Genomic DNA, 13,697 nt, shown 5'->3' on the forward strand with positions numbered 1-13,697 from the left:
TATTTCACGTGCAATGCCCAGTGGGATGTGCTTTAGTCACAGAGACCCTTTTGTTACTGTGCAGTTCATAAGTTAGAATCATAATCTAGCACGGTGAGCTAAGAACTGCCGCAAAGTGCCGCATGCAAACAGCAAACTACAGGTTAGAAAGTTGTGTTTTTTCCTAGTCTTTAACTATCCTGATTTTACTAAAAAGGGTTTGTTTGGGTATAAATAAATTGTTAGTAGTAAAGTCAACCCTAACCACTGTGTTACGTTCTGAGTCCTGAAATGTATGCTTCCCCAGACCAAGCACTCTTAAAAAATGTTTACCAGTATGAATGCCGTGTGAATCCTGCAGCTCGTAGCCCCCTTTGTCTTATGTAACATTTTCTATGCACTGATTTACACATGTATGATTCATTGTCTCAGTATGTGTGTATGATGTTAAGTGCTCCAACGCCCTATGCTGGGAACAGAGGTGCTATCACTGGTGTAATATTAACCTCCGCAGCCCCCGCGGTTTGGTGGGGGCCCAAGCTCCAGTAAACTGTGCAGGGATGGCAGGACCCAGCTGAGAGCTCCTGGCTGGGTCGATGGGCCCTCGATGTACTATGCAAGGGGGACCCCTCAAGTTTTGTTACACCACTATTCTCTGGTCCAATCAAGCACTGAAACAGGCTAACTTGGGCCAGAGAGTTAAAGAAAGTTAAGACCCGAAGGGTGTGACGCACTAGATCCAGTAAAGAACATTTCAGCTTTTACAGCACTCCAAGACAATGAATTACTAAGTTCAGTACAGAGAATGTCACCATTCATAGGAACCTAAGAGCTTGAATTAAATGGTCCAATAAAGAGAATGTCACATTTAATAGAAATATAAGAGAGTGACACAGTGGGTCCAGTAAAGAGCATTATCAGTCCAAAGTACACCTTGAAAGAGCTCTATAATGGTGGCTGACCTTGTTGAATCCTGTAAAAGCTCCAATTGTGAGTCCTTGTGCTTGTCATATTGTATGATGCTGTTCCTGCACTGGGAGTTTGCCCCTCAACAACAAAATCTCCCATAGCCGCTGGAGGGAGAGGGGGAATTCAACACAGTAGAACTTCTTATAAGTAATTCATATCTCTCTTTTGCCTTTCAGTATCACCTACTGCAAGCTGGTATAGCTAAGCAACGAATATGTTATGTTATGTTAAAACCATTTGTAGAGCGCACAGCTGCCCCAGCGAAGGGGCGTCCAAGTGGAGTCAGGTTTGGCCATGGGAAAAAGACATTCCTACCCATTTGGTGTCAGTCGACCATCGATCAAAGTCAGAGGAGGCTCTGCTCGGTGAAACATGACGGTTCACCGGACTCCAAATATAGTGGGCAAACCAGGAGTTTTGTGGACAGGATACTCCTCTATGTTTGTGGTTAACTCCCCTGACTGACTAACTCAAAATAAGGGCATGTTGTCATTTTGACCGTGACCACTGTCGATGGTCTCCAGATCCCAATTCAGATTAATTTTGAGATTTATTTTTATAAGAATTATTTCTGCAGCAAAACTGTCAGGGGCCAATGCATCCTCCAAGCTGAATGAATAATTTTTAAACTGCAGATAGGATTCCTGCTGCACAATTTTCATACCTGAAAACTTGGCAGCATGTTCAATGGACCTGGTCCATGGCCTTTGACTTGCAAGGGATCCAAAAATACTAGCACTCAGTTTCACTCTTGTGCTCTGATCTTAACTCAAGCCAGACCCACAAAAGTAAGGCCTGCATCAAGTGAACAGAGACATAAGATTTTAGCAGAGAACACTTGGCTCAGGTTTGCTCTTCAGTCCACAGTAGAGATCAAGATTCTAGAGTCCCAATCATAACAAACATGGCAAAAAGCCTTTCGCAGAGAGATTTCTCACAAAGACCAATATTGAAAAAACAGTAATACCAGGCAGAAATATTTCTTAGTGCAGACTTTTGTAAAAGACCTGACTACTATTGCGTTCTGATAAAGACATTGCTTGTGTCTACATTACAGAGTGTAGAACCTGGGTAAGTTCTCGGGAAATCCTATGTATCAAAAGACACAATACGTTCAGATACAGTCAAAACATGACAAGTTGAAGAGTGAACTGTATCTGGAGTGTGAATATTCTCTTTAAGCATTTTATAAATTGTAGTCAAAATTCTCATTAAAAATTTTATTTACGTGCCACACTACTTGAACAAAACACATCAATTTCCACTCAATTACACTATTTGCGTAACTATGTTAGTTGCAGTTTTTCTCTTCTCGAATGCATTTGGATGTAGTGTCTCAAGATGAATGTTTTACCTTTAAATCACTATATTTACTTCGTTCTGGAGTTTGAAAAAAACTCCTTAGCTACTGACATCATCAGTTGCTTTGAGATGCTCCATCAACAATATTAGTTGAACTTCACATTACCTTCCACTTACCAGACCATCTGAAAACCTCTAATGAAGATCAGATGGAAATCCTTCATAAAGCCTAGCATCCAGACGTAAACATATGATTAATATTACAAGGTGTATGATGGTGGTCAAACATGGCAATACCACAGTTAATCAATTTAAAAGCTCAAAGGTACCGTAAAGGACGCAGAGTACGCAGCAATCTCAGCACTCGAAGGATTCCCAGGATCCTGTTCCCTCCAGCAGAAGCCAAGGAGACGAGGATGTCGATGATGGAAACAAAGACCAGGACACCATCCAGGACATTCCAACTGCTTTGAAGGTAGGCGTTCTCACCGGAGAAGAATCCCAGGGCCACCACCTGCAATTATATTAGAAGATCTCATTCTGTGGTACTCCCTGAGCCTATCTCTCTCCATTCATGCTTGGCAACATAAGAACTTTAAGCTGGAAAACAACTGTCACTATGGAGATGTTAAGGCTAAGGCTCATTTCCAGTATAGAAACTGCAGGTTTATGAGTAAAGGCTGAGAAACATTCACTGTAGAAAACAAATATGTAATGATATGTCCTACTGAAGAGTCTGCAATGCCAGGACTAACTTGCACTGTACAACAAGCAAGTCTTTAGAAATATATCACGTAGCAAAAGCATGACATCGCTATCCTCCCCTGTGGAAAATGCATATTTCTAGAACCCCATAATGTAGAGAACTGTAAGATCTGGGCTAACATCCATTGTAACAATGCAGATCTCTAGAAACCCATTAACGTAGAGACAGCAAGATAAGGGATAACCTCCACTATAGAACATGTAGGCCAATAGAAACATGCCACTGTAGAGACTGCAGACCATGGCAGACCTCCACCGAGGAAAATTAAGAAATCCACCCATAAGACTAAGAGATCAGGGCTAACCTTCACGCAGCAAAATTCAGGTCTGGGTAGACACTGCATTACAATTACTAAGCCCCAATATACAACATAAAGGCTTTCAATGGCTGTCACTGAAATGACTGAAAGAGCAGGTCTACCATCCAATTTAGAAAAGTCAGGTTTATTGATATACACATCCGAAGAGACTGTAGGGCCAGGGCTACCCCTCACTAAGGAAAAAGCAGGTCTGTGAGTTCCCTTCACCCCCCCGGGCAGAGATTACAAAGTGATTGATAAATTACACTATTGGCAAATGCTTGACTATGTGCACATGCCATTGTAGGAACTGCAGGGCTGCTCCTAACTTCCACTGTAGCAAATGCAAGTCTATGAATCCATGTCATGGTAAAACATTGGTGTCCAACCTAGGTCTAGGAGGGCCTGATTTTGATATTTACCACATTTTATGTAATTTATTTTAAGTGGCTATTCTGAAAATTTTCCATGGATTTGACCCTTGTGGCCAACGTTGGACACCCCTGCAATTGAGACTACAATTTGAGAATAAAGATCTGCTACTGAAAATGCACATCTAAAGATACATGTTACAGTAGATACAGCAAGACCAATAGCTCCATTATATAAAAGGGTGGTCTAAAAAAAAAAAAAGTCATGATAGGGACATAAAGGCCAGGGCCAACCTGCATAACAGAAAATGCAGACCTGTGGACACATGTCACTGTGGAGGCTGCACATCCAGCTCTGACATTCAACACAGAACATGAGGGTTTGTGAATCCATGTCACCGTGGAACCTGCACATCCAAGGCTGACCTTCATCACAGAAAATGCAGGTTTGTGGATACATGTCACTGTGGAACCTGCACATCTAAAGCTGACATTCATCACAGAAAATAAATGCAGGTTTGGGAATACATGTCACGGTGGAATCTGGACATCCAAGGTAGACCGCCATCACAGTAAATGTAGGTATGCGAATACATGTAACTGTGGAACCGGCACATCCAAGGCTGAAATACATCACAGAAAATTCAGGTTTGTGAATACATGTCAAGGTGGAACCAGCACATCCAAGGCGGACCTTCATCACGGAAAATGCAGGTTTGTGGATGCATGTCACCGTGGAACCTGCACATCCAAGGCAGACCTTCATCACAGAAAATGCAGGTTAGTGAATACATGTCACTGTGGAATGTGCACATCCGAGGCTGACCTTCATCACAGAAAATGCAGGTTAGTGAATACATGTCACTGTGGAATGTGCACATCCGAGGCTGACCTTCATCACAGAAAATGCAGGTTTGTGAATACATGTCACCGTGGAACCTGTACATCCAAGGCGGACCTTCATCACAGAAAATGCAGGTTAGTGAATACATGTCACTGTGGAATGTGCACATCCGAGGCTGACCTTCATCACAGAAAATGCAGTTTTGTGAATACATGTCACCGTGGAACCTGCACAACTAAAGCTGACATTCATCACAGAAAATAAATGCAGGTTTGTGAATACATGTCACGGTGGAACCTGGACATCCAAGGTAGACAACCATCACAGTAAATGCAGGTATGCGAATACATGTAACTGTGGAACCTGCACATCCAAGGCTGAAATCCATCACAGAAAATGCAGGTTTGTGAATACATGTCACCGTGGAACCTGCACATCCAAGGCGGACCTTCATCACAGAAAATGCAGGTTAGTGAATACATTTCATCGTGGAATGTGCACATCTGAGGCTGACCTTCATCACAGAAAATGCAGGTTTGTGAACACATGCCACTGTTGCACCTGCACATCCGAGGCTGACATTCATTACCGAAAATGCAGGTTTGTGGATATATGTCACAGTGGAATCTGCACATCCAGCGTTAGACTTTCATTGATGACACTGCAGGCCTGTGGGTGCATGTTACTGTGAAACCTGCAAAGCCATGGCTAATCTCTACCATTTAATGTGTGAATCTAGGGATTCATAACACTATTGAGATACAAGGTCACACACTGATTTAGTTTTCTCATTTAAAGTGTCCGTATTCAGAGGTAAAATGGTGTGCTTTATCTGCAACTGTTCTGCACGCATGGCTGTCACTCTGACTTGAAACTGACCCCAAGAAGCTTTAAGAAAGGCCTTGGAAGATGTTACAACTAAAAAATAACCAGATATTTTAAGTGCTCAGTGACAAATATGGAAAGTAGCCATGAAAGTTTGAGTGCGTGGCACTGCCGCCACCTAACCCTGTTTTCACCCATGCCTGCCATCCAATCAGCAAGGCTTCCATTAGTAAACATGGGATTACCAAGCAATCATCAAGGCTCCGCTACTGCAAGAAGCAAATAAACCAGTCAAACATCATTATTCAAAACTCGGACTGAAATCAGCAAATGAAAGGTGATGATGAGACAGGTAGCGCCGGCACAGCCAATCAAAACACGCCCTTGGTATTTAGCATTTCAAATGTTGTTTTTCGCTCTTGGAATGATTTTAACAATGGACTGCTAAATGTCATTCGCTGTAATTCATCACCAGGTCCAGTCATAATGCTACGCGTGCGTGGCCCTGAAAACCCCACCAGACTCACGAGTGAGCACGCGAAAGGTGACAGAAAGAGACACAGAAAGGGTGGAACGAACATAGAATTTTGTTTTTCGCAAAAATTAAGCAGAAATCACCTTCACCGTCATCTCGGCAACGAAAATCGCAGTGAAAATGTAATTCGAGACACTCAGAAAGATGCGTTCCTGCAAAAGATGAAAAAGAAACAAAATACGTTAGAATGCAGTCCAGATCTTCATTGACATTGGACAGATGGGCAGGTTGCGATTTCAGTAACGATTAAGCATTTTATAATTTTTCTCCGCAGGTCTTTTTGCAGTTGTTATCCAATGTTTTTCAGTTTATTTCAGCAGTGTTTTCTTCAGAGGCTATAAACCTATTGTGCAATACACACTCTACACAGTAATCATACAAACTATTACAATCATAGAGTCCTGTAAAAAATAAAAAATCTGCACCAGCAGGTTTACTATCTCTCATGGGTGCAGATTTCCACATTTTTGGAATGTAGTAATGGTATCTGTTAGATCGGGCAGCCTTAGGGAGGTCTGCTCCCAAAGCTTTTGCCTTACTACTCCCCTATATTTGCTGATCTTGTTTTAGTTGGCCCTAGGACTCTGTGCACTTAACCATTATTGACCAGTGCTAAAGTGCGTGTGCTCACTCTCTAAAACCTGGTAATATTAACTTGCACCCAATTGGTTTATTTAATTTACTGGTAAGTCGCTAGTAAAGTAGTATTAGCTGTACCTACATTTTAATGCTACTAGTGGGCCTGCAGCACCTATTGTGCCACCTACTTAAGTTGCCTTTCAAACATGTCTCATGCCTGCTATTGCTGCCTGTGTGTGCAATTTTAAACTGTCCTTTTGACCTGCCCAAATCAACCAATGGATAAGCCTAAACCTTTGTTTTCAATATATATAAGTCATCCCAAGTGTAGGCCCTAACCAGCCCAGAGGGCAAGGTGCATGATTATAAAAAGTTGAATGCACTTTTAAGTTTTACATGTCCTGGTAGTGAAAAACTCTCACATTTGTTTTTCACTATTACAATGCCTACCTTTCCCTTAGGATAGCAGTGACCTACCTTATTACAATTATTAAATGATAACTGTGGATTGAGAGCAGATGGGAAAGTCATGTTTGGTGTCTGAAGAACTGTAATATAAAACCCTCTTTAATAGTAAAGTCAGATGTTAAGTCACAGTTCTGAATATGTAATTTTTAGAAAGTTGGCATTTTTTGTCCTAACCATTTGGGGCCTGCAGCTTGTTACTGGGGCACATGATTAGGTGTAGTTGGCAGTTGGCCTTTTTATATTCCTCACAGACTGTATCACAATAGGAAGAGTAGGTGTTGGCAGGAGGGTCATCTCTGGCAGGATGGGTGGGCAGAGCTGTTACCTACCACACTTGTACTTCAAGGCACTGGCTCATCTCACACACAATGTAATATAATGTAATTCGGCACCAGGAATAACAAGCATTAGTAAATGGATTAGGTTTCTTCTATGTGATTAATAATGAGTTTTTTGGGGTTGTACATTTTAGCTTGGTGAGCAGTTGTGCAATATAAGCTTTTGAAACTTCGTAAAAGTGTGATGACTTGTTTATTGAGAAAGGCAATATGTGCAGCATTTTTCACCCAATTATGGATGTCTGCATATTTAGAAAGAAAAAAAAGTTCTAGCACAAACGGTTCAAAAGTTACTGGAAATGCAGCGGCTTGAAGTGGAATGCCAATTGCAAAGTTTAACTGATCACCTTTCTGTTGCTTATTGCTATATTTCGGTGTTGAACCTGTACTAATGACCTGCGACCTATGCCCGAACAGTGGTAACAAGTGTAACAAGTGCTGGAGGTCAGTGCAAGTTTAGAGATGGACACCTCCCACAGTAGGCACAAGCATCCCTGCTACACCCTCTGCATGATGTGCTTAAAGCGCCCTCCGTCAGACAGCTGAAGAAAGCAAGACTCGGAGTAAGAGTGTAATGGCTCAGACGTGGCGTAACGGCCAGAGCTGCTAACTTTGGAGCTGGGAAACCAGGAGTCTCGTCATCGGCTCAGCAGCCTGTGCTTCTGGGCAAATTACTTATTCTCCCCATGCCTACCAAAATAATTAATGTGCCATCGTGTAATGTAGCTGGTGCTCAAATGAAGCGCTCCAATACCTTCAAGTCCATAGCGCTGTCTAAAGAAACTAGAGTGCAACCTTGCCCATAGGCCCGTGAGCAACTGTGCAACCTTTAGTAAATGTAAACGCTAGCCTTTAATGTATGTGTGCTTTTGCTCCTTATTAATAATATTATAATGCACACTTCAAATGTATGCTTACAGAAAGCAAATAAATCAAGTGAGTGGTTCCTACCAAATTTATGCACCTTTCCTGCATGCTTTAAACAACTCTATTTTATTTAAAAGGAGTCAGAGCCCCAAAAGTGTGTAGAAGAATAGACATTAGAAGCACAGTTCCCAAAAAGGTGCGCCAGTAAAGGCCACATGCCACGTTTTTGGTTTTGCTGTATTTAAATTTTTTATATAGCGTGTACTCCGCCTGACGGTACAGGAGCGCTTTTACATGAGCCCCAGTTACGTTACATAAACAAACATTTGTAATTGTTGGCAAGGTGAGATTAAGGAATTTGACCAAAAAGACCGGATGTTGAGCCTGCGCTGAGCCTTTAACCCCTTCAGTGCCCGCCCCTTTCCCCGCCCAGTGCCGGCCGTTGCATTAGCGGGCGGGGTCTATGACGAGCTGGACTCGTCATGGGCACAGCGCCACCGCGGCCCATGACGAGTCCAGCTCGTCATGGGCACTGAAGGGGTTAACCTGGTTTCGAGTTTTAAAGTCATCAACTTTGGACGTGCAACCACGCAACCCTGATGTGATCCAGGCAGTAGCCGTTAGTATGTGTGTGATCCTGCTCTTTCATTTGTAAAAACGTTTGCATTTCCTCTTGTATAAAATGTTTACTGATGCCTTTAGGTTCACCTTTAAAACCGGTATGCATGAGCACAGAAAATAAATAAATTAAGCATAAGTTTGTCAACTCTACGAGCAAAAAGCATGCAAAGATACATTTTAAAGACTACGATGACAACATGCGAACAAACGTGTGTTGGCAGAGTAAGTTAAAGAAAGGACTAAATAAACATTTACTCACCCGAAAAGATCATATGTAAATAATTGCTGTAGAAGTAATAAAGCACGCTTTAAATGCGTGCAGTCTGGGAAAGTTAACTAAATGCTGGACTAAGTAATACAAGTGTAAGATAAATAGCAAGGGTAGCTAGTGAACTTTAAGTATTGATGTGCGACATGGTTGGGCCTCTGTTGCATAAAACAGCATAGTATTTTATTGGTATCTCTGTGTGGGGATTTTAAAATGAATGTATTTACTGTATCGCTGTTTGCAACGCGTTCCTGCCGTTTAAAAGTGCTGGTAATAACAACTACTCATTTACGCGCTTTCACATGAGCACTAGTTCTGTTACACAGACACATTTTTCGGTAGGTACGGGGAGATTAAGTGAATTGCCCAAATTTACAGGATGTAATGGTGGCGCTGAAACATAAACCAGTTTCCCTAGTTCCCAAGTCGGCAGATGGAGGCAGCCGTAATGTGATACACGGTTTCACTCGAAAATGAACACGCCGATGAGCCAAAGTACTTAAGCAAATGAATGCATGCCGTGAAAGTGAAAAGTCCAAATAAGTAATAAACGTATCGTAAAATGAAAGAAATAGAGAGGGAAGTGATCTGCGACACGGTTAGAAGGCAAATAAGCAAATTGTGAAAGGTAGAAGCCGAAATAAGTCTGAAACATATTGGAGAATGAAACAAATGGAGTTGGCAGTGATGTGCGCCTAGGTTTCACTTGAAAATGAGCTGGTCGTGAAAGTTATAAGCTGAAAGAAGTTAGAAGCCTAAAAAAGTGAGACAGATCGGAGAATCAAAGAAATTGAGCCAGCAGTGCTGCCAGGGAAAGTAATTAAAATGTGTGATATGGTCTAATGCAGATGGGAAAAGTAATGCCAAAAAACAAAGTTGTTCACAAAAGCGCATTAAAACAGATACTTTGAACCGGGAACTGATGAGAGTGTATTTTAAGATATATTGACAACAAGAGATTTCACAAACACAGTGCAAGTGCTGTGTAGACCATACCTAAAAAGGGTACCCTTAGACACACTCTTCAGTACACTCCTGGCCCTGTGGCTACTACAAAAGAAGGATGCCCTGCTGCCCTGCTGCTTGAGGCCTGCCCTGCTTGCTGAGAAGGAAGGGTGGATATGCTCTCTTAATCCCAGGCTGAGTGACTCTAAGGGCCAGCTGACTGACCTTCTGTTCAGAGCAACTGAGACATAAGCTCCAGACACCTCCCTGCATCGGCCCAACTGACTTGCTGCCTTGACCTCAGCCGGATCTGCAACTGCTGGCTTTTGAAACAGTGACTCCCTGATCCTCAAGAGGTGCCTTCCTAGGTCCTGGACCCTTGGCTCGCATCAGAGTAGAATCTTCTGACTCAAAAAAGAGAAATCCTGATGTTTTGGGCTTTTTACGGCCGCAAACGGGCCCATTCACATCAAGATCTTGCGGCCTGCGCTGACTGCCAAATGCAAAACCGCACCAGTCAACAGCATCGCTGCATCCTGTTCACCACTGATGATCAGTGCTAAAGTGTGTAAATTCTGATTTTGATTGGTTATCCATAATTGGCATATTTGATTTATTAGTAAGTCCCTAGTAAAGTGCACGAAGTGTGCCAAGGCCTGTAAATGAAAAGCTACTAGTGGGCCTGCAGCACTGCATGTGCCACCCACATGACTAGCCTTGTAAATATGTCTCAGACCTGCCACTGTAGTGTATGTGCACACAGTTTTAAACTGTCATGTTGACCTGTCAAGTGCACCCACTTACCTTGCTCTAACCTTCCATTTTCTTACATGTAAGGCACCACTCAGGTAGGCCCCAGGTACCCCCATGGGCAGGGTGCAGTGTATGTGAAAGGTAGGACATGTGCTGGTGTGTTTTACATGTCTTGATAGTGAAATGCCGTTTATTTCGTTTTTCACCATTGAAAGTCTGTCTTCTTGGTTAACATGGGAGCTGCCTTTTAACATCGTTCAAGCGTAACTTTCCATTGGGACAAAATAGATAAATTGACTTTAGGCTCTCTGAACAAATAAGGCACCTTTTAGTAAAGGAGGTTTTAAAAATGCGTGTTTGAAAATGCCGCTTTTAGAAAGTGGGCACTTTCTTGCTTTACCAGTCTGTGTGCCTCTGCCTGTCTGTGTATTCGCCGTATGGTTTTGGAGTGACAGGAGCTGGGGATGTGCATTCACTCTAGACAGTCACAAGGTGGGGTTTAGGTGTGCCTTGTCTTGCCTGGGTGAATCATTGCTAGGCTGAATGGGCCTGTTCTGCATTTAGAGTAGTGGGGGGAGTTTCACCAGCACCCAAATGGGCTGTTTCTCCTTTGCACAATGCTGTCTCCACCCCCAGTGGTCAAGCTGGACCTGGGAGGACAGAACTGGTTTGTACTGAGCTCAGAGACTCTGAAACATAGACCACAATAAGAAAGTGGGTCATAAGTATGAAACCTTAAACCCCAGGACTTCAGATTACTTCTGGAAACAAGAGGACCCTGCCAAGAAGAGCTGAAGAGCTGTTGTGAAGAGCACTGCCTTTTCTGTGTGAGGGGTGGGTTGGCCTGCGGTCGTTGTCTCTGGCTGTGGTAGAGGAGAAGGACTGACTCTTTTTGACCTGCTGTGGTATCCTGCTTGTGAAGAATCTCCAAGGTCTTGTGTGTGCTTGTCTGCTATTGGAAGTCTCAGGGAGATAAAAGACTTCAAGCAAGATCCATTCTGTATCTCAAAGGAACCTACCTGGCAGGAGAGCTGAAGAACTATGTGAGGAGTGCCGTCCCTAATGTGCGTTGGGTGGGACGGCCTGCAGTTGCTGCTCCTGTCTGGGGCAGGAAAAGGACTGGACTGTTCTTTCACACATTTGCAAGACAGTGTATGGTGAGCGTAGTATTTTCCATCTTAAAAGAGAACTAGTGCGTGAAGAGCACGCTATACCTTTATCTCCTAGAGCATGGTAAGCGCTATGTGCAACTAAGGGATCAGCACGTGGCTGATCGCCTTTGGTATTTGTAGGAAATACTGCCCAGGTCCCAGGTCTGGAGCGCGTTTTGAGCACTGACTTCAGGCCCCCAGAAACCATGCCTAGAGCCTCAAGGGATCCTCCTCTGTTCCCCACTCCCTCATGCTGCCTCCCCCAGCAGGACAGGGACCCGCGGCAGCAAAAGGAGCCTGGCTGCGCCAGGGCATTACCTATATAGAAAGCAGAGGATCTCTGCTGGCACCGTACTGTGTACAAAACAATATCCACAAGGAACTCACTTATGAATCATAATACATAGTTTGTGACTAAATATGTCACTCTGATTTAATCACCGCCTAATATAACCTTTCTTTTTTAGGAAGCCCATCAAATTAATTATACATCCATTTTCATAATAAGCCCACACAAAAGGCCTATTTCTCTTTTTATGTAAGACCTAACCTCAGCCGAGGTAGGTATTCTTTTACTTTATTTTATTCCAAGGTTCATTAGTTTCATAGGAATTATATCAAAAATACATTTCTAAAGTTGAAAAAATATATACAATTCAATATTTACAGTGATATGTGACCCCAAGCGAAAAACCATAACCTATTACAATACATGTGTGTAAAGAGGAGAAGGAAAGAGAATTAAAAAGGTTATTGGTAATTTATATAAGGACAGATTATGCAATTTGTAATGATTTAACCCAAAGCTGTCTCTTCTATATGAGTTGTCGACGGCGTTTCGACCCACTCTAGATACCGGGTCTCTTCAGGACTGTATTTCTGGGGACAAAATATGTACACTTGTGTCCATTGAATCCAATATGCAGCGGTAAGGAAAGGACACTTCCAACTTCAATTTGCTGTCTCATTCAGTGACGACCAAGACACGGGTCATAATATTCCAGTGTTGTTTCGTCGAGAAATTACTTCTCAACCGATAATATTTATTTTTCTTGTCCTCGTATGAAAAGAATGGATGATGAGGTAACTGCTGAGATGAATAACTCCCGTAACGACTTTAACGTCTATCAATTAATGAGGACGACAACAGCAATCAATGATGTAGCTGCGCGAGACGCAATCCTTCGGATACCCGCGGCACCGTACTGTGGGCAGGGCCTGTTGCGGAAGGCCGCGCCCACCCTTCACAGCAGCGGCTAAGAGAAGGGCTCCCAAGGGATGAGGGTAATGCTCTACAAGCACCCGGTAACCACCAAAGAGGGAAAGCAGTGCGACTGGAGAGAGGCTGTGAGAAACCAGCAAGACGGCAGCAGCTCAAAGAGTTCGCGAGCAGCTGCCTTGATCAGTTGCACATGGGTGACCGAGCAAGGTCTCCCCAGTGATTTTACCGTCGGGGGCAATCTTCCCTTCTATAATCTATTGTGTGCGCATCCCCCCACTCACCTCCGGTGGCATACCTGGGGGGGCGCTGAGTGGCCGCATTTTTCGCCGCTTGGCCGGTCCCATGGGGCCATGATGAAAATGCTGAGTGCTCGCACAGCACCAACAAAATTACAGTAATCCTGATAAAGGGCATGCAGGAGTTCCGATGCCCTCAGTAGTCATATGGAATAACCATATAAAGTGGTATAGGAGTGCAGAGATGCTGCACCTTCTATGTTCATAGTGATCTATGTGTTTTTTCCCTGACTTAACTGCTGCATTTCACGCTCTGATGTATGGATGTCCTTGCAATGTTGGAATTACGAGTATTATATC

General features: G+C 43.2%; 1 protein-coding gene across 1 annotated transcript in view; it reads right to left on the reverse strand.

The window, feature by feature from the left end:
• Nucleotides 1–13,697, reverse strand: part of CACNA1H (calcium voltage-gated channel subunit alpha1 H) — a 1,553,446-nt gene that overhangs the window by 282,389 nt on the left and 1,257,360 nt on the right. The window contains exons 20-21 of the mRNA XM_085629001.1: nt 5,973–6,041; nt 2,580–2,764 (exon numbers count right to left, since the gene is read on the reverse strand). Coding sequence (XP_085485127.1) covers nt 2,580–2,764; nt 5,973–6,041 — 254 coding nt within the window. The remainder of the gene's footprint in view (nt 1–2,579; nt 2,765–5,972; nt 6,042–13,697) is intronic.

The sequence above is a fragment of the Triturus cristatus genome, chromosome 10 (genome assembly GCF_964204655.1).
Source record: "Triturus cristatus chromosome 10, aTriCri1.1, whole genome shotgun sequence".
Lineage (NCBI taxonomy): Eukaryota > Metazoa > Chordata > Amphibia > Caudata > Salamandridae > Triturus > Triturus cristatus.